The 16,131-nt window shown below is 44.4% G+C and overlaps 2 protein-coding genes across 2 annotated transcripts; both read left to right on the top strand.

Moving 5' to 3' along the window:
- The first annotated feature begins 6,403 nt into the window (after positions 1 to 6,403).
- RPL17 (ribosomal protein L17) lies at positions 6,404 to 9,071 on the top strand. Its single transcript, XM_084251771.1, has 5 exons — positions 6,404 to 6,436; positions 6,873 to 7,007; positions 7,262 to 7,360; positions 8,349 to 8,540; positions 8,989 to 9,071. The coding sequence occupies exons 2-5, from the start codon at positions 6,906 to 6,908 to the stop codon at positions 9,034 to 9,036; spliced, it is 441 nt and encodes a 146-aa protein (XP_084107897.1). The 5' UTR covers positions 6,404 to 6,436; positions 6,873 to 6,905; the 3' UTR covers positions 9,037 to 9,071.
- Positions 9,072 to 13,389: 4,318 nt separating this feature from the next.
- Positions 13,390 to 14,416, top strand: LOC311182730 (UPF0729 protein C18orf32 homolog; the record flags this gene model as incomplete). The annotated part of the gene is made up of 2 exons (XM_084251772.1): positions 13,390 to 13,729; positions 14,351 to 14,416. Exons 1-2 carry the CDS (start codon positions 13,565 to 13,567, stop codon positions 14,414 to 14,416), a joined length of 231 nt encoding a protein of 76 aa, XP_084107898.1. The 5' UTR covers positions 13,390 to 13,564.
- Positions 14,417 to 16,131: the final 1,715 nt, after the last annotated feature.

The following is a 16,131-nucleotide window of genomic DNA, read 5'->3' as shown; positions in this document are numbered from 1 at the left end:
TACCTGCCTCACAAACTTTTCCCGCCATATGAGCTCAACTACCCACCTGACCTCTCCTCACCCTATAAAACCCTGCTTCCCCCTAACAACGTGCGCGGCTTCACTAACCCCCACCTTGGGTGCGTGAGGTCCGCCCGGGGCGCAATAAACTTTCCCTCCCTTTGAGAAATGTAGCCTGGCTCTCCTTTTCTTTACCGCGCTGAACCTTTCATACACGTCATAGGTAAGATATGATTGGTAAGAAGAGTTACACACAAGATATGCAATGCTGGATTTATAAACTGGATTCCAGAATGTGACTGACAGAAGAACAAAAAGTTGGACTAGACATGTTGGGTGAAGGCACCAGAAGTTATAAAACATGCCATAACCACACATCAGAAGGGCAACCGCAGCATGTGCAACACTGGCGGTGGTGTCTCCAAATGGTGGAACTAATGCTATTTTACACTAACCAGGTTAGGACTGCCATCCAGATCAGGATATAATTGTGGGGTTTTATGAATCATTTCCTCTTAGGAAATTGATGTGGGTTTTTTTCAGGCTATCTTAGTATTAGTGCTTTAGTTACAGATCAGATAAAGAGTACCATATACACAATCTCCAGCTAAAGCTCTTTGTACCCTAGACAATGAAGTGGTTCACCATTAGAAGACTTTAAAACTGCAGCTCTTGGGCCTCCCCTGGTGGCGCAGTGGTTGAGTGCTGGGCTGCGAGGCTGCCTGTCAGCCTCTACAGCGCTGGTTCATCCCCGGCCACCGGCGAGGGTCCCACGTGGCGCGCGGACCCCTCCTGCCGCCTGCTGCTCCCCTCAGATGTGTACTTCATCAGTCTGCCTGTTTCTCTTCCCCACTCTGGCTCTGGCGTATTCTCTCACCCTCCCGCGCTTCTGGCTGTACCCAGTGCTTGTATAAATGAATAAATAAATCTTTAAAAAACAAAACAAAACTGCAGCTCTTGGGCCTCCCTGGTGGCACAAGGGGTTAAGCACCGCACTATGAAGCGATCTGCAGCCTCTGCAGTACAAGTTCAATCCCCCCCAGCCTGGCAGGGAGAAACCCACATGGCGAGGCAACCTCTACTGCCTCGCCTGCTGCTCCCCTCTACAATGTATTTCAGTCAGGCTGCCTGTTCTGTTTCCCACTCTGTCTCTGGTGAGTCCTCTCATCCTCCCCCCACCCCCACATCTCTAGCCTGTACCCCAGCTCTTGTATGCATAAATAAATCTTAAAAAAAAAACAAAAACAAAAACAACTGCAGCTCTTTTTGGATGCCCCAACGCATACCTGCACTCTTCAAACAAGCCTCTTCCTCAGGTGCCAGAGTTACCTTCACAACGTCTGAGATTCCATTCTGTCCCATATGCCAGGCACACTGAGGAAGATAACATCTTTTATTTCATAAAGACCCTTATAGTCATGATGGGAGTTGGATACACCCACTTAAAATTCTTCATTATACTTCTGCCAAATCTGCCACAGAGAATCCAATGACCCAGGATGCAAAGACTTTCCATTTTATCACCTCATAGGCGTTGTCAGACACTTATTTGTTAACCTCTTTCCACTGTCCCCTATTTGCATCAGTGCCTAAAGCAGGGTGCAGATTCTTCAGGGAAACTGCAGCAACCTTCAGTTAACTCCAAACAGACACAGAGTCTCTGTGCTCCCAAGGGTCCACAGCTGAATAGGTAGACCCCAGTCTTTCCTCCATTAGGTAACAGAATGGGACTCAATCCATATTGCAACCACTTCCAATAATATGATTTTTGGAAAAGCCACTTATCAGCCAAGTCACATAGTTCACTGGTTTGGAAACAACAAGCAAGCAGCAGTATAAGCTGTATTTTACAACATTAGGAATGATGAATTGGAAGGTGTTTATATTATGTTTGATGAAATGAAGATGGCTTGCTCCCTCTTGCAAGGACTGGGGTGTAGGCCAGAGGTGCAGGGTTGGTTGGGGGGGCAGGAGAGGATTCACCAGAGACAGAGTGGGGAACTGAACAGGGAGACTGAAACACTGAAATACACTGTTGAGGGGAGCAGCGGGAGAGAAGGAGAGGTCTGCTGCGCCATGTGGGTCACTTCCCTGGCCAGGGATAGAACTCATGCTGCAATAGTTGCAGATTGCTTCATAATGCTGATGCTTAACCCCTTGCACCACTAGGAAGGCCCCATTTAAATTTTTTAAGAAAAGCATTGAAACTGTTAAAGATAAACCATTTCATCAAAAGATAGTAATACCCAAAGGTTTGAGTTCTTTCTAGTCTAATTCAGTGCTGAATGACACAGACTCAAACTGATGTCATACTTCATTCTTAACTATAGATTTCACACTTCTCCTAAAATCAGAGAAAGTACGGGTAGAATGTGTAGAGGAAGGAGAAAGGAGGGATAAGAGATCAAGCAGGCAGCCCGCAGCCTCTGCAGCGCTGGTGATCCCCGGCCACTGGGCGAGGGTCCCACATGGCGCGCTGCTCCCCTCAGCAGTGTACTTTGTCAGTCTGCCTGTTCTGCTCCCTACTCTGGCTCTGGTGAATTAATTCTCCCTCCTGTGCTTCTGACTGTACCCAGTGTTTTTATAAATAAATAAATAAATCTTAAAAAAAAAAAAAAGAGATCCGGCAGGCAAAGGCCAGCCACTGAGAGCTCTTAAGTAAATTCCCAGGAATTTGGAACAGGAGCCACAGAGGGGTGGGGGGCGGGGAAAGGAAAGAAAAAAGGAACCTGAAAAATGACATGATCGTTTGGCAGCTATTTCAGAAAAATAATTTTACCAGGAGCGGAGCCTCAATTAGAAGCAGGGAAATTACAGCAAGAAGACCACACAGATGACTCTATCAGAAATCTAATTTTGTTAAATATTTAAACATGTGCAAAGACAAGAAGAGGGTACATTTGTCCCCCAACTTTAAGAACTGAGGTGTACAGAAAAGTTACGGACCAAGGTAGGGGAGAGGCAGGACAGCCTAGAAGTGAGAAGCTTTGTCTCTGGGGTTTGCCTTTGCTTATGGATCTGGAAAGTTAGAAAGTTGTGAGATTTTTGGGCAGAAGTTCCCTAATTCCTCTGTGCCACAGTTTCATTGTTTATAAAATGGAAATAACAATAACATTTCACTCAGCAGTTGGCCTAGGAATTGAGGAACTGCGTGTAAAATCACTAGAAATGATGGAACATACTAAACGTTTAAAAGCATTGGTTATTGGGCCTCCCTGGTGGCACAAGGGGTTAAGCACCACACTATGAAGCAATCTGCAGCCTCTGCAGCACGAGTTCGATCCCCAGCCGGCCGGAGAGCTACCCACATGGTGCAGCAGACCTCTCGTCATGCCTGCTGCTCCCCTCAGCAGTATATTTCAGTCAGTCTGCCTGTTCTGTTCCCCACTCTGTCTCTGGTGGATCCTCTCACCCCCCGCATCTCTGGGCTGTACCCCAGCTCTTGTATGCATAAATAAATAAATCTTAAACTAAAAAAATAATAAAAGCATTGGTTATTAGTATTACTATGCAACAGAAAATAACCTGGGAAATAGATAATGAGCTCTGTTTAAGGGCACTTTAGGTTTCAAATATTTGCCTTGAGGACCTCCCGGGAAAGATGACCATGGAGCACCTTGAAATATGGGGCTAGCTCAAGAGAGAGAGATCAAGTAGATAGTAATTTTGGGGGGTACTCTGGAATTTCTCAGGCTGCGGTTGAAGTCATGTGAGGGAATAACTTAGAAAAACCATGAAACCCAGCATTTGGCAAAGGGAGTGGAATCTGGGAGTGAGCCCACGCATTGACGTCTCTGGAAATGAGGTCAAGGAAACAGTTCTGAGTAGAGAGTTGTCCAGAGCCCACACTCACTTGGAAGTGGTGGAAACTGCCTACAGCGACAGCAGCCCCTCTCTGCCTAGAGCACCCCTAATGCTCAGTGCTAAAACCACCAGTGACTGTGAGGGATAACCAAATAAATGGCCTGGGTGAGGAGGAAAGGGAAGAATATGCCACAGGGATTTTTTATCCCCACCAGATGAAGATCTAGGCATGGCAGTGGGAACCAGATCCCACTATTGTGGGAACCACAACCCTCAGCTAGCCACCCTTCACGTAGGTTACTACACAATTAATTGGATAGGAGATTATCATGATTACTTTTGCCCTATTTTTTTGATTAATTTTTTAAGATTGATTTTTTTATGCATACAAGATCTGGGGTACAGACCAGAGGTGTGAGGGGTGAGAGGATTCACCAGAGACAGAGTGGGAAGCAGAATAGACAGACTGATCGAAATATACTGCTGAGGAGAGCAGTGGGCAAGTCAGGAGAGGTCTGATGTGCCATGTGGGTAGCTCCCTGACCAGATATCAAACTCAGGCTACAGAGGCTGCTGACAGCTTCATAGGTTGCATCTTAACCCCTTGCACCACCAGGGAGGCCCTGGATTAATTTATTTCTAACTGGGGTAATATTGGGTTGCCCCCATCAGGTATGAAAGGGAACTGCTGAGCAAATAAATCTTTCCTGTGTCCTGCTAATGGGTCCTAGGCATGGTGCAGTAAATAATCCAATGCAATTGTAAATAACAAGTTTGCTTACTTAATAAACCTTTCCTTAGAGAGCTTTCCAGCTAAGTTTTAGCTTATCTAAACGAGGTTACATTTTAACAAGGTTGGACAGCCAGCCAAGCTGATTTATCTCTCAAAGGACAACCCCGAATGTCCATCCTTTGGAAATTTTGTGCTTGCTAACTGATGTTACCAGTGTCAGATGGTTGTGTATAAAAGAAACCCTTTGTCTCTAGACAGGTGCTCAGACCTTATGGGGCTACCCAGGTCTGAGACCTCATGCATGAGAAATAAAGCTTCTCCTGACCTCAACATTCCCGAAGTAGCGCTTGTTCTTCCCCTGCCTGGGTAAAAGGCTAGACTTTATTTCTGCAACATTACCACCATAGTGCACCCAGCACCAAATCACCCATATCCCACCACCGTGGAGCACTGTGCTTCCTCCCTTTGCTGCTGCTTGTCATTTTAAAAAGCACTTTCAGGGATCTTGTAATCATATAATCAAACCTAATGAATGTTGACGGATAAATGTCTCGTTTCTGCCTAGTAATAGAAACGGACTTCTCCCAGTGCTACAAAACTGACTAAATGGACTGATATTTAAAACCCGTAACTTTATTTCTGAATTCAATAAAAAAGAGAATTTTGAGACAGTCTCTAAAGAAGCCATTCTTTCTCCGATCTAAAACATAATCCACGCTCCCTTACTCCTACCTCCCTCAGATCTCGTTTGCCCTCTGGAAACCTCGCGAGAGTCGAGTTCTCAAGACTTCTCCCAGTAGCCACCGCTCTTTCTCTTCCCGTATGCGGCCTTAGGTGAGTATCTTGTAGGGGTGTCTGGTGGAGCTTAATCCTCTGGACATCGCCGCCATCCTGACCTCGGGGGCTACAGTCTCGAGGCCCCCGTGAGGAGGACTTCCCGGGCTACCCACTAGTCGCTGATGGCGGTGTTCCTCTGTGTGGGGACGTGTCAGAGTGACCCGCTTAGTGCGCCCGGGCCCTTGGGCTCTGAGGCCCACAGGGGCGTGCGATGGGTGGGAACGTGGTCCGCGGGGATTCTGGCGGCCCCTGGCCTGGCCGCCTCGACTCCGAAGGCCCAGTGTCTCTCGGTGAGTGGTCGCCGAGTATGCGGCGCGTTTGTGTAAATTCGGGGGTGTAAAGTCCGATCGAGGCTTCTCTCGTTTAATCCCTAGGGTTAAGAATTTTATAGCGATTACGCGGGTAATAGACCAAAAAGTGTGTGGGAAGAAAGCAGCACTTGCCCAGGGGGTTGTCTGTGTGCAGCTGTAGTTGAGGGACCCCGTGCCCCCCTGTCATTTTCCGTCTGAAGGCCCAGAGTTGGGTTGAGACAGACTGTTTTCCCCAAGCTGAGAGGACTAGCATTGGGAAGTGCCCGGTTGTTAGGGGGAAAGGATGTCCTGAGCTAATTCAATGCAGGCTTTGTGGACTCTACCCCCTCTCCAGACCAAAGGGGCTGCCCTATAACATGGTCACTAGTCTCGTGTCAGCACAACTTTCTAGATCAGAGAGGAAAAAGGATGGGGACGAGCAGGGCTGCGATGATGACGTTACTTAGGACACCTTTGGATTAATCATGAAAACAACACTACTCTGAGCAGCCTGTAGCAGCCTTTACCACGTGCAAACTGTGGTCGTTACTGTAAATTAATGGACTGAAATGCTCTTCTCCCTTCAGTGATCTCTGAAAATGGTTCGCTACTCACTTGACCCAGAAAACCCTACAAAGTGTAAGTGAACAAGAGATACATAAATATGCCCTGTTTGGGGGGTGTGAGAAACTATAAGATGTCAAAAATTAATCCCTCTTATTTTTTTACAGCATGCAAATCAAGAGGTTCAAATCTACGTGTTCATTTTAAGGTATGTGAATCATAGTTGTGTTGTACAAGATTTCTGTGTTTTATTGAGTATTTTTACCATTCTTTTTTGTTAAGTAGTTGCAAAGCTGCCTTTTTAAGGACACCTTTAGGTTTACCATGAAAATTCTGAGTAGCCAGCTTTTAAATATTGGTCATTGGGATATAATGAGCATTTTAATTCAGGGATTTTGGAATTGGATAAAACTGCCCAAAACTATTTAGAGAACCTGAATATGTAGATTAAGGTACATGTACTTGTAGGTACTGAAATTAAAATAGTGAATAGACCAATTTGGAATTCTTTTACCTAGCTTTAAACCAAGTCTTTATGGTCTTAGTATTTTGTTCTCACCTTCCCAAGAATGGAAGGAATGTTTAGTTTGAAAATTACAATTCTTTGACAGGGTTTACTAACAGTCTGCATTATTGATATTTAGAACACTCGTGAAACTGCCCAGGCCATCAAGGGTATGCATATCCGAAAAGCCACCAAGTATCTGAAGGATGTTACTCTACAGAAGCAATGCGTACCATTCCGTCGTTACAATGGTGGCGTTGGCAGATGTGCCCAGGTGAGAATTCTTGTCACTTGAAAGTCATATAATGTGATCAGCTTGGATGAGGATGGCTTAGATCTACCTTTAAATCAAGCTCTTTCTGGTTGCTATGATGACAATCTTAGGACACCTTTGGAATAACCGTGAAAAAAAAATACTCTGAGCAACCTTGGTAATAGATAATTAATTCCTCTGAGTTGTAAAAATGATTTAAGTCCAGAAAAATGGCTTAACACCCTTTTTTTTTTTTTTTTTTTTTTTCCTTTCAGGCCAAACAGTGGGGTTGGACGCAAGGTCGGTGGCCCAAAAAGAGTGCTGAATTTTTACTGCACATGCTTAAAAATGCAGAGAGTAATGCTGAACTTAAGGTACTGACGCCATTAATATCCTTATGTGTATGCAATTGGATAGTAGTTCAATTTGTGTTGCTGTTGTCCTAGTTTTGTTTTTTTTCTGATTGTCTTCCTTGGACTATATCAAGTTTTTTTTCCTAACTCCAATATCCAGCAGACCAAATATTGTCTGAATATTTTCAGAAGCATGGTGTGCTCTCTTCAAGCCTAAGAAATTTTTCTCCTGTAACTCATTTTTTTCCCTTCTCTGTCTTAGCACCAGTAGTTTTTAACCTTGTGCCATGAACTTTTTTTGAAGTGTGGTTTATGAATATGAACCCCTTCAGAATATTGTTTGAATATAAAGGAGTCAATACAATTAATGAAATGATTGCCTTAATATGATGGTAAATGTAGTTTGTTGCCTTCTTTTTTTTTTTTTTTTTTTTTTTTTTTGTGGGACCCTCGCCACTGGTGCCCGGGGATCGAACTGGCGCTGCAGAGGCTGCGGGCAGCCTCGCAACCCAGCGCTCAACAACTGCGCCACCAGAGGAGGCCCTGTTGCCTTCATTCTTAATGGAAACAGCTATGTCAGAAGGTTAAATAGTGATGTTGTTAAAACAGGTTCCCATTTGGGTTATTTTCCATTATCTTCATACCTTCTGTGTTTGCAAATCTGGGTGAGACCTGAAATTTAGGCTTGTCTGACTAGTAACCCTTTCAGCTTGCTAAGCCATGCCAGTCTTGTTAATCATTAAGGCTTAGAATTTGAGACTGCCATAGATCTCCTAACTCTACCCTTCTAATAAATAAATATGGAGTCAGTTATGAACATCTGTGTTTGGCAGTTTCTATGGGAACTTAAGACTTGATGGAAGGATGTTTAGAACATATAAAGGTGAAAGCTAACAACTGCATAAACAGATAGTGCTACTTAAAGTCTTACAGGTTGATTTTCCAGTGATGTGGTTTGTGGAATTAAGACGAAGGTGTTACCTGATAATTTGTTCTCCCCTCTTTCCAGGGTTTAGATGTAGATTCTCTGGTCATTGAGCACATCCAGGTGAACAAAGCCCCTAAGATGCGTCGCAGAACTTACAGAGCTCATGGTCGGATTAACCCATACATGAGCTCCCCCTGCCACATTGAGATGATCCTTACTGAAAAAGAGCAGATTGTTCCTAAACCAGAAGAGGAGGTGGCACAAAAGAAAAAGGTAAGTTACTTAATTTTATTGCTGGGTTCCATCTTTGGAAACTAAATTTGTGGTTGCTGTGATGATTAACTTAGGACACCTTTGGAATAACCATGAAAGGAAACTTTTCTGAGCAACCTCTTTAACACATCTTGGCATGTTGACTAGTATATGAGAACTACATGATTCTCTTCTGATGACCCAGCTAGATGTCCATAGCCACTTCCAATGTAACATGTCCAAAAATGGGCCCTATTCTCCCCAAGTCACACCTTTTTCATCACTTAAATGTCCTCTATCCTTGTTGCCACTTTGTTCCAGTCTTCTGAGTAAATTCTCCTCTCCTGCTTGTTCAGATTTCCTCCCTTCCCATCCCACTTCTCTAAGACAAAAGACATAACCCTACTCCTTTAAGATGCAGTATGGGTTTCTCCAGGAGACCTAATGTCTTTTTTCTTTCTTTCCCCAGATATCGCAGAAGAAACTGAAGAAACAAAAACTTATGGCAAGGGAATAAGTTCAACGTAAAATAAAAGGAAGCAAAAGTAAAAGCAAAATGTTGGTTGTCTTTTCATTAGTAAATATATTTCAAGTATCTTCGAAATTGGATCAAATGAGTTTTCTTCTGAGTATTTGTCCTGTGCCATTTATTTTGGTTTTTAAACATTGTTTTGAGTCTCTGGATGCTGAGAGATGGAATTAGAACATGGAGGAAACTTATGAAATGCTTTATAGTGCTAATACCACAATGCACCCATTAACAGTAACAGTAGATTTTAGTATTTTCAGTCATGGAGCTATCACCTACATCGATTTTTGAACATTTATACCAAAAAGGTACCTTGTGAGTGGTTAATAAACTCCCATGCAACCCTCTGGCAATATTCAGTTGTATTACAGATTGACCTGTACTTTTTTTTTTTTTTAAAGATTTATTTATTTATACAAGCACTGGGTACAGTCAGAAGCGCGGGAGGGTGAGAGAATTCACCAGAGCCAGAGCGGGGAGCAGAGCAGACGAAAGGACACTGCTGAGGGGAGCAGCGGGCCGCAGGAAAGGTCTGCGCGCAGGGCCCTGCTCCGGTGGCCGGGGAGCAGCTGGGCATGGAACCGGCGCTGCAGAGGCTGCGGGCAGCTTCGCAACCCAGCGCTCAACCGCTGCGCCACCGGGGAGGCCCTTGACCTGTACATTTAACGCACGAGGAATCACAGCGAACTTAGTGGGTCCTCAGGCCCCTTCCGACCGTCCTGTGACAGCTTACATTCAGTGTGCATCCTCGCAGCGCGTGTCCTATTTATTGAGAAATTCACTGTATGAAAATTAGTGAGCATCTGGGGCTCTTGGGTTACAAATGGCACTGCTGTGGGCCTTCGTGTATTCTGAGGCACTTTAACAAGAGTGAAGGCCTTTCAGCAGCAACTGCGTCTGAAAACGGCCTAAGGCAGGCGGACACCCCGCCAGGATTGGCGGCCGTCCGTCGAGGGCGTTCTTTGCCGAATGATTTTGCATCCGGAGCACGGCAGGGACCCATGAGCCTCAGCGCTGGAAGGCCCGGCTTCTCCGCGCGACCCACAGGCCTTGGGCCGCCGGAAGCCGCGCCACGTCCCGCCCGGGCGTCACCGTTACGTCCTGTGCGTCCTGGGGCTGACGCATGCGCACCTTTGTCGACCTTTTTTTGCGGTCTCCATTGGCCTGGCCGCCGTGCGCCTCCCTCCGGAAGGGCGGACATTTCACCTGGGCTCGGTGGTCGCTGGTGAGCTGCTGGGCTGGGCTGGGCTGGGCTGGGGTCTGGGTGGGCTGTGGCCGCGGCGCCGTGTAAATGCTCCGCGGACGCCAGCCGGGCCGGGGCTCCTCCTGCGCTCCGGGTCGGCTCCGCTTCCGGCTCGGAACGCGCGCCCCGGCCCCGGCCCCGGCCCCGCGGCGCTCCCCTCGCCCTCCCCTGCACCCGGCGTCCGCCGCCCTGGCCCGCGCCTCTCCTCACGGCTGTTGTCTTCGTTCTGCGCTGTCGCGCTCCTTCCTCGCCTTTCCTCTTCATCACTGCCTCTCGCTCTCTGCGCGCTCAGTCGTCGTCTCTCGCCGAACCCGGCCCCGCTCGCCTTTGTCTCCAGCGAAAGGGTCGGCCGAACCGGCCTCCTTCGGGACAGCGATCCCCGCCCTCCTGCCCGGTTCTGATGCAGCCTGAGCTACGCCGATGGGAAATGCCTCTCCGATAGGTTTAACCCATTTTACTCGCTGTCTTGCAGTCGAGAGTGGGTGCGGAGAGATGAAATAAATTGATAGTTTCATCAGTTTATCATGATCACCGAGGCCTTTATAGCAGTCACAGTGTTCACATGTATGAAGTAAAATACATCACCTGAGATAAAATACAGACGCTTCATTTTGAAGACAGTTAAGTTTTCTAAAAGCCGTGATTATGCCGCTGGTGATTAGTTCTTTTTTTTTTTTTTTTTTTTTAATTTTCTAGAGGCATGTCTTATTTATTTATTTATTATTTGTTTGTTTGTTTGGTTTATACATGCACTGGGTACAGTCAGAAGCGCGGGAGGGTGAGAGAATTCACCAGAGCCAGAGCGGGGAGCAGAGCAGGCAGAAGGACCGAGGTACACTGCTGAGGGGAGCAGCGGGCGGCAGGAGAGGTCTGCGCGCCATGTGGGACCCTCCTCCGGTGGCCGGGGAGCAGCCGGGGATCGAACCGGTGCCGCAGAGGCCGCGGGCAGCTTCGCAACCCAGCGCTCTACCGCTGCGCCACCGGGGAGGCCCTGGTGATTAGTTCTTTAATACTGTTCGATAGTTTATAGTTTAGTCAATGTGTTCGGACTTACACCACCAACTGCAACGGTAAAAGTGAATATTTAAGATGGACGGATTGCCAGTCATCGATTCTTGTAGTTTTGGGCAAGGGAAAAAACCAGAGCATAGAGGTAGGAAACCAGAACTGCAAATGCTGTTCTTAGCCACTTCTAGTTATTAGTGACTTCTGTATGAACTTTGGGCAGGCCACAACTTTTGGATCCTTTTTTCTTTTTTTTTCTTTTTTTTTTTTTTTAAAGATTTATTTATTTATTTATTTATTTATTTATTTATTTATACAAGCACTGGGTACAGTGAGAAGCGCGGGAGGGTGAGAGAATTCACCAGAGCCAGAGCGGGGAGCAGAGCAGGCAGACTGACAAAGTACACTGCTGAGGGGAGCAGCAGGCGGCAGGAGAGGTCTGCGCGCCATGTGGGACCTTCCTCCGGTGGCCGGGGAGCAGCTGGGGATCGAACCGGCACTGCAGAGGCTGCGGGCAGCTTCGCAACCCAGCGCTCAACCACTGCGCCACCGGGGAGGCCCTCCTTTTTTCTTTTTAATCTTCCTCTGATAACACTTACATACCCCTTAATATATGCAGACACTGTTGTGGCGTTTGCAACCTTATTAATTTATTTAATCAACACTACATTCCTGTGAGATAGATACTGTTGTCTTCATTTTACACTTGAGGCAACGAAGGCACACATTGGTTAAACAGTTGGCCCAAGATCACCGTCTACAAAGTGGTGAAAGCAGGTCTCAGTGCAGGCAGCATCAGCCAATCAACTTGATAGACTGTGGCATTTGTAAGACCTAATCTAGAATATGTCTTCAAATCATATTGATTATCAGTGTTTGTGGTCAGAAATAATGATTCCTTTAAAAATGCTGAAAAACACACATTGCTTGTTTGTCTTATTCTAACCAGACTATATGTTCTTCAGGTTTTTGAAACAAAATACTTTGGTAAATTCCTTTTTTTTTTTTTTTTTTTTTTTAAGATTTATTTATGCATACAAGACCTGGGGTGTAAGCCAGAGGTGCGGGAGGTGAGAGGATTCACCAGAGACAATGGGAGCAGAACAGACAGATGTACTGAAAGACATTGCTGATGAGAGCAGTGGGTGAAACAGGAGAGCTGCTGTGCCATGTGGGTTGCTCCCTGGCCAGCTAGGGATCAAACAGCTGTAGTGGCTGGCAGTAGCGTAATAGCGCTGTCTTTAATCCCTGCACCACCAGAGAGACCCCAGCTTCTTAGTTTTTCAGGCCTACTCTAAGGCATTAAAATTATTCTAATCTTAAATCTTCGACTTAATAGTATATTATCATAGTATTGGTTCTTTTTTCAAGAAATTGCTGATTTTGAGAAAGTCTAAGATGACTTCTAATCAAGGAAATTAAAGGTGTTGATTTTGGAAAGAGACAGTTTTCTTATAACAATGATACAAATTCAGTTTTTTACTGCATATGCACCATAATTGCCATTTAAAAAAAAAAGGGGGGCCTCCCTGGTAGCGAAAGGGGCTAAGTCTCAGCCCTACGAAGCTATAAGCAGCCACTGCAGAATGAGTTCGATCCCCAGCCTGGGAGCTAACCAACATGGCGCAGCAGACCTCTCCTCTCTCAGCCACTGCTGCTCTCAGCAGTGTATTTCAGTAGCTCCCCGATTCTGCTCCCCACTCTGTCTCTGGTGAAACCTCTCACTCCCTGCACCTCTGGCCTAGACCCCAGTTCTTGTATGTATAAATAAAATATTTTAAAAAAGAAAAAAGAAGAGCTCTATATTCCAAGACTTACCCTTCCATAAGTTTTCGTAATTAATATTGTCAGTCTGGAGATGATTAGGTATCAAATTTCTTACATTTTCATTATCTGTGAAGGGTATCTTCTACTCTCACTGGGTTTTTTGAGTATTAAATGAGTTGATACATGCAAAGGACTTAATGCCTAGCGCTCAGTAAATGTTGTTTGTCCTTTATCATTAAATTTGTGGTTGGAGAAGTTTGGAGGTAGGCAACCTCACTGTTTTCATTTCTATCACCTGTTACTCCTTTACCTTACACATAGGCTTTTTACTTAATAGACTTTTAGCTAATAGTATGATTAAAGTTTTTCTTTCAATGTAGAATGATTGTAGTCCTTTCAGAAATATTAATCCCATAAATTTCATTAGTCATTAATCTCCAATAAACTAATTTGTTTTTTTCTTCACTTACATCAGTAGTTAACGAGCTCAAATCTGAGAAAATGGTCTGCATTCCTTGCATCGTCATTCCAGTTCTGCTGTGGGTCTACAAAAAATTCCTGGAGCCATACATCTACCCTCTGATTTCCCCGTTTGTTACTTGGATGTGGCCTGGGAAAGCTCTACAAGAATCCAATGATAAAAACACAGGCAAAGGAGACTATAAGGTAGGAGCATTGCAGTGCCCTGAGTAAGAGCTGGTAAGGCGGTGGTATAGTGAAGGCAAAATACTTGGTTATTGTACAAACAAGTTTCTAGAACTAGCGGCTTCATTAGTGTCTTAGTTTCCTTCTTTTTTTTCCCCCCAAATGGGGGTTTTGGGGTTTCTTTTAAGTAATTAACATTTGGTTTAAATGAAGGTTTTAAACTGGCCTCTCATTAATGCATTTGTTCCTTGCCTAATGGCTTTTTGGCTAAAATATAACTAATAAACTTCTGAGTGGTAACAGTAATAGTATATAGCTAGTGGCTGAGAAGAGATACTAATATTTTAGTATCTAATATGGACCAGTTTTACTGATTGATAACTGTGGCAAAAGATTTAATTACAAGTATGTAAAAAACAAAATCAAGTCTTTTTTAAAATGAATATTTAGACAGTTTGTTGCCTTTAACATCAGTGCTTGTTAAGCTGAACTTTGAATGTTCATTTGCATTAACTGAACCATCCTGAATATTTCTAGAGGCACAGTTTTTTTCATTCTGAGGTTTGTTGTCTGTTTTTAAAAAGAAATTCCCTTATAAGTTTCTTTTTGTTGTAATACCTAATTTTTTTTTTTTTTTTTTAGGGTGCAGACATAAATGGATTACCAACAAAAGGACCAATAGAAATCTCAGATAAAAAGAAAGACTAAAGGGATTTTCCCAAAGGATCTCACTGTTTCAAAAATGGACTTGATGATTTGAAGCACCTTCTTTGTAATTGTCTCTGACCTTTTTCTCCGAGACCAGAATTTGGGATAAATTAGGTATTTACCTGATAACAATCCGGAAGTACATGGTATTTATAGTTAGGATGTATTTAGTTATATTTAATGACCTCATTCCTCAGTTCCTTTTTCATTAATTAGCCTTTATTTCCTTAATGCAGTTTTAATAATACGAATAAATAGAAGGTTGTACCAGTAGAAACAGTATTGCTAAATCAGTACTTAAAAATCCTGGGCCTTTAGCTTTCATTCACACGATTCTGACTGCTGTTCGCCCTAATTTCTTTGGACTCGTGTAATTTTAGTAGAGTGCAGTTTTACTGTGAAGCAGAGCAGTGAGTATTGGCAGGATAATGATGTGAAACAAAGCTATTACTGTCCAACACGATGGAGCAACTTATCTGTGAGAGTAGTAATATTATTTATTGTTCTGAAGAAGATAGAAATGGCAGGAAAATAGGGATACTTCTTTTTAAAAATGGAACATCTTTTCCATAAATGTCTACTGTATTATATGATTCTAATCCTATTGCATTCTTTGTATTCCTACAAATAAATTCTCAGTTTAGCTCATGGGGTTTTTGTTTGTTTTTTAAGTTTAAAAGGAAAATTTTTTACCACCTCAGAAATCAGGATTCTAATTGTGATGGCATCCGGATCGTTGGGGGACAATATTTTCTTTACCTTTTAAATCAGTTACCAATAGTTGGATGACAACACGTTGTGTTCTACAACAGCGATGTGATAAGGCAGTTCTTTGCTTATGTGAACCCTGCATGGTCTCTCATCCTTGGGCTTTAGTGCAGGAATCTATAAAATATTCAAAGATGCTGCTATATACCTTTATATCACATCTACTTGTTCCCTCTAAAGTAAGGAGAAATCTTCCCTGGTGGCACAAGTGTTAAGATGCAATCTATGAAGCTATCCGCAGCCTCTGCAGCATGAGTTCGATTCCTGGCCAGCCAGGGAGCAACCCACATGGTGCAGCAGACCTCTTCTGACTCACTCCGCTGCTGCCCTCAGCAGTGTACTTCAGTCCGTCTGCCTGTTCTGCTCCCCACTCTGTCTCTGGTGAATCCTGTCACCCCTCGACACCTCTGGTCTGTACCCCAGCTCTTGTATGCATAAATAAATAAATCTTAAAAAAAAAAATAAAGTAAGGAGAGGCTAGAAGGGTCTCCGGCCCGGGGGCCCCCAGTGAAGCCCTAGGACTTATCCGAGGCTCTGTTGAACTATGTGTCTGCTGATTCATGGTCAAGTCACTGATTTCCCCCCTGCACTTCATAGGATGTAAATCAGCAGATTTAAACTTCTGTCCCCAACCCACCTGAGGGATAAGATAAATTCCCTTTAGCAACAGTCTAGTTGATTGGTTTAGTTTGCTTTTTAAGATAGAAAAAGTATATTATAAAAATTGAAGCTATCGAGCACTGTTCGTGACACATCAGCCTGGCTGTGGCTGGCGGGTTCCATTCCAGTGCCAGAGTAACCCCCAGGACTCGTGACTGGCTGCCTGGCTGGTGGCTCTCAGTCTCAGGCCCTGGAGACAGCTCCCGTGGGGCTACAGGGTGAGGGGGGGAGAAAGAAAAAAAAAAAATTGCAGCTATCATAGTAAAGCAATACAAAAGAAAATTAAG

This window comes from Talpa europaea (genome assembly GCF_964194135.1).
Source record: "Talpa europaea genome assembly, chromosome: 13".
In the NCBI taxonomy this organism is placed as follows: domain Eukaryota; kingdom Metazoa; phylum Chordata; class Mammalia; order Eulipotyphla; family Talpidae; genus Talpa; species Talpa europaea.
The sequence above is the reverse complement of the archived record's forward strand: the minus strand, read 5'-3'. Positions and strand labels throughout refer to the sequence as shown.

Coding starts and splice junctions, on each gene's coding strand:
- RPL17 (XM_084251771.1), top strand. CDS start 6,906: ATGCATATCCGAAAAGCCACCAAGTATCTGAAGGATGTTACTCTACAG. Junction 7,008..7,261: donor GCGTTGGCAGATGTGCCCAG/GTGAGAATTCTT, acceptor TTTTCCTTTCAG/GCCAAACAGTGGGGTTGGAC. Junction 7,361..8,348: donor AGAGTAATGCTGAACTTAAG/GTACTGACGCCA, acceptor CCCTCTTTCCAG/GGTTTAGATGTAGATTCTCT.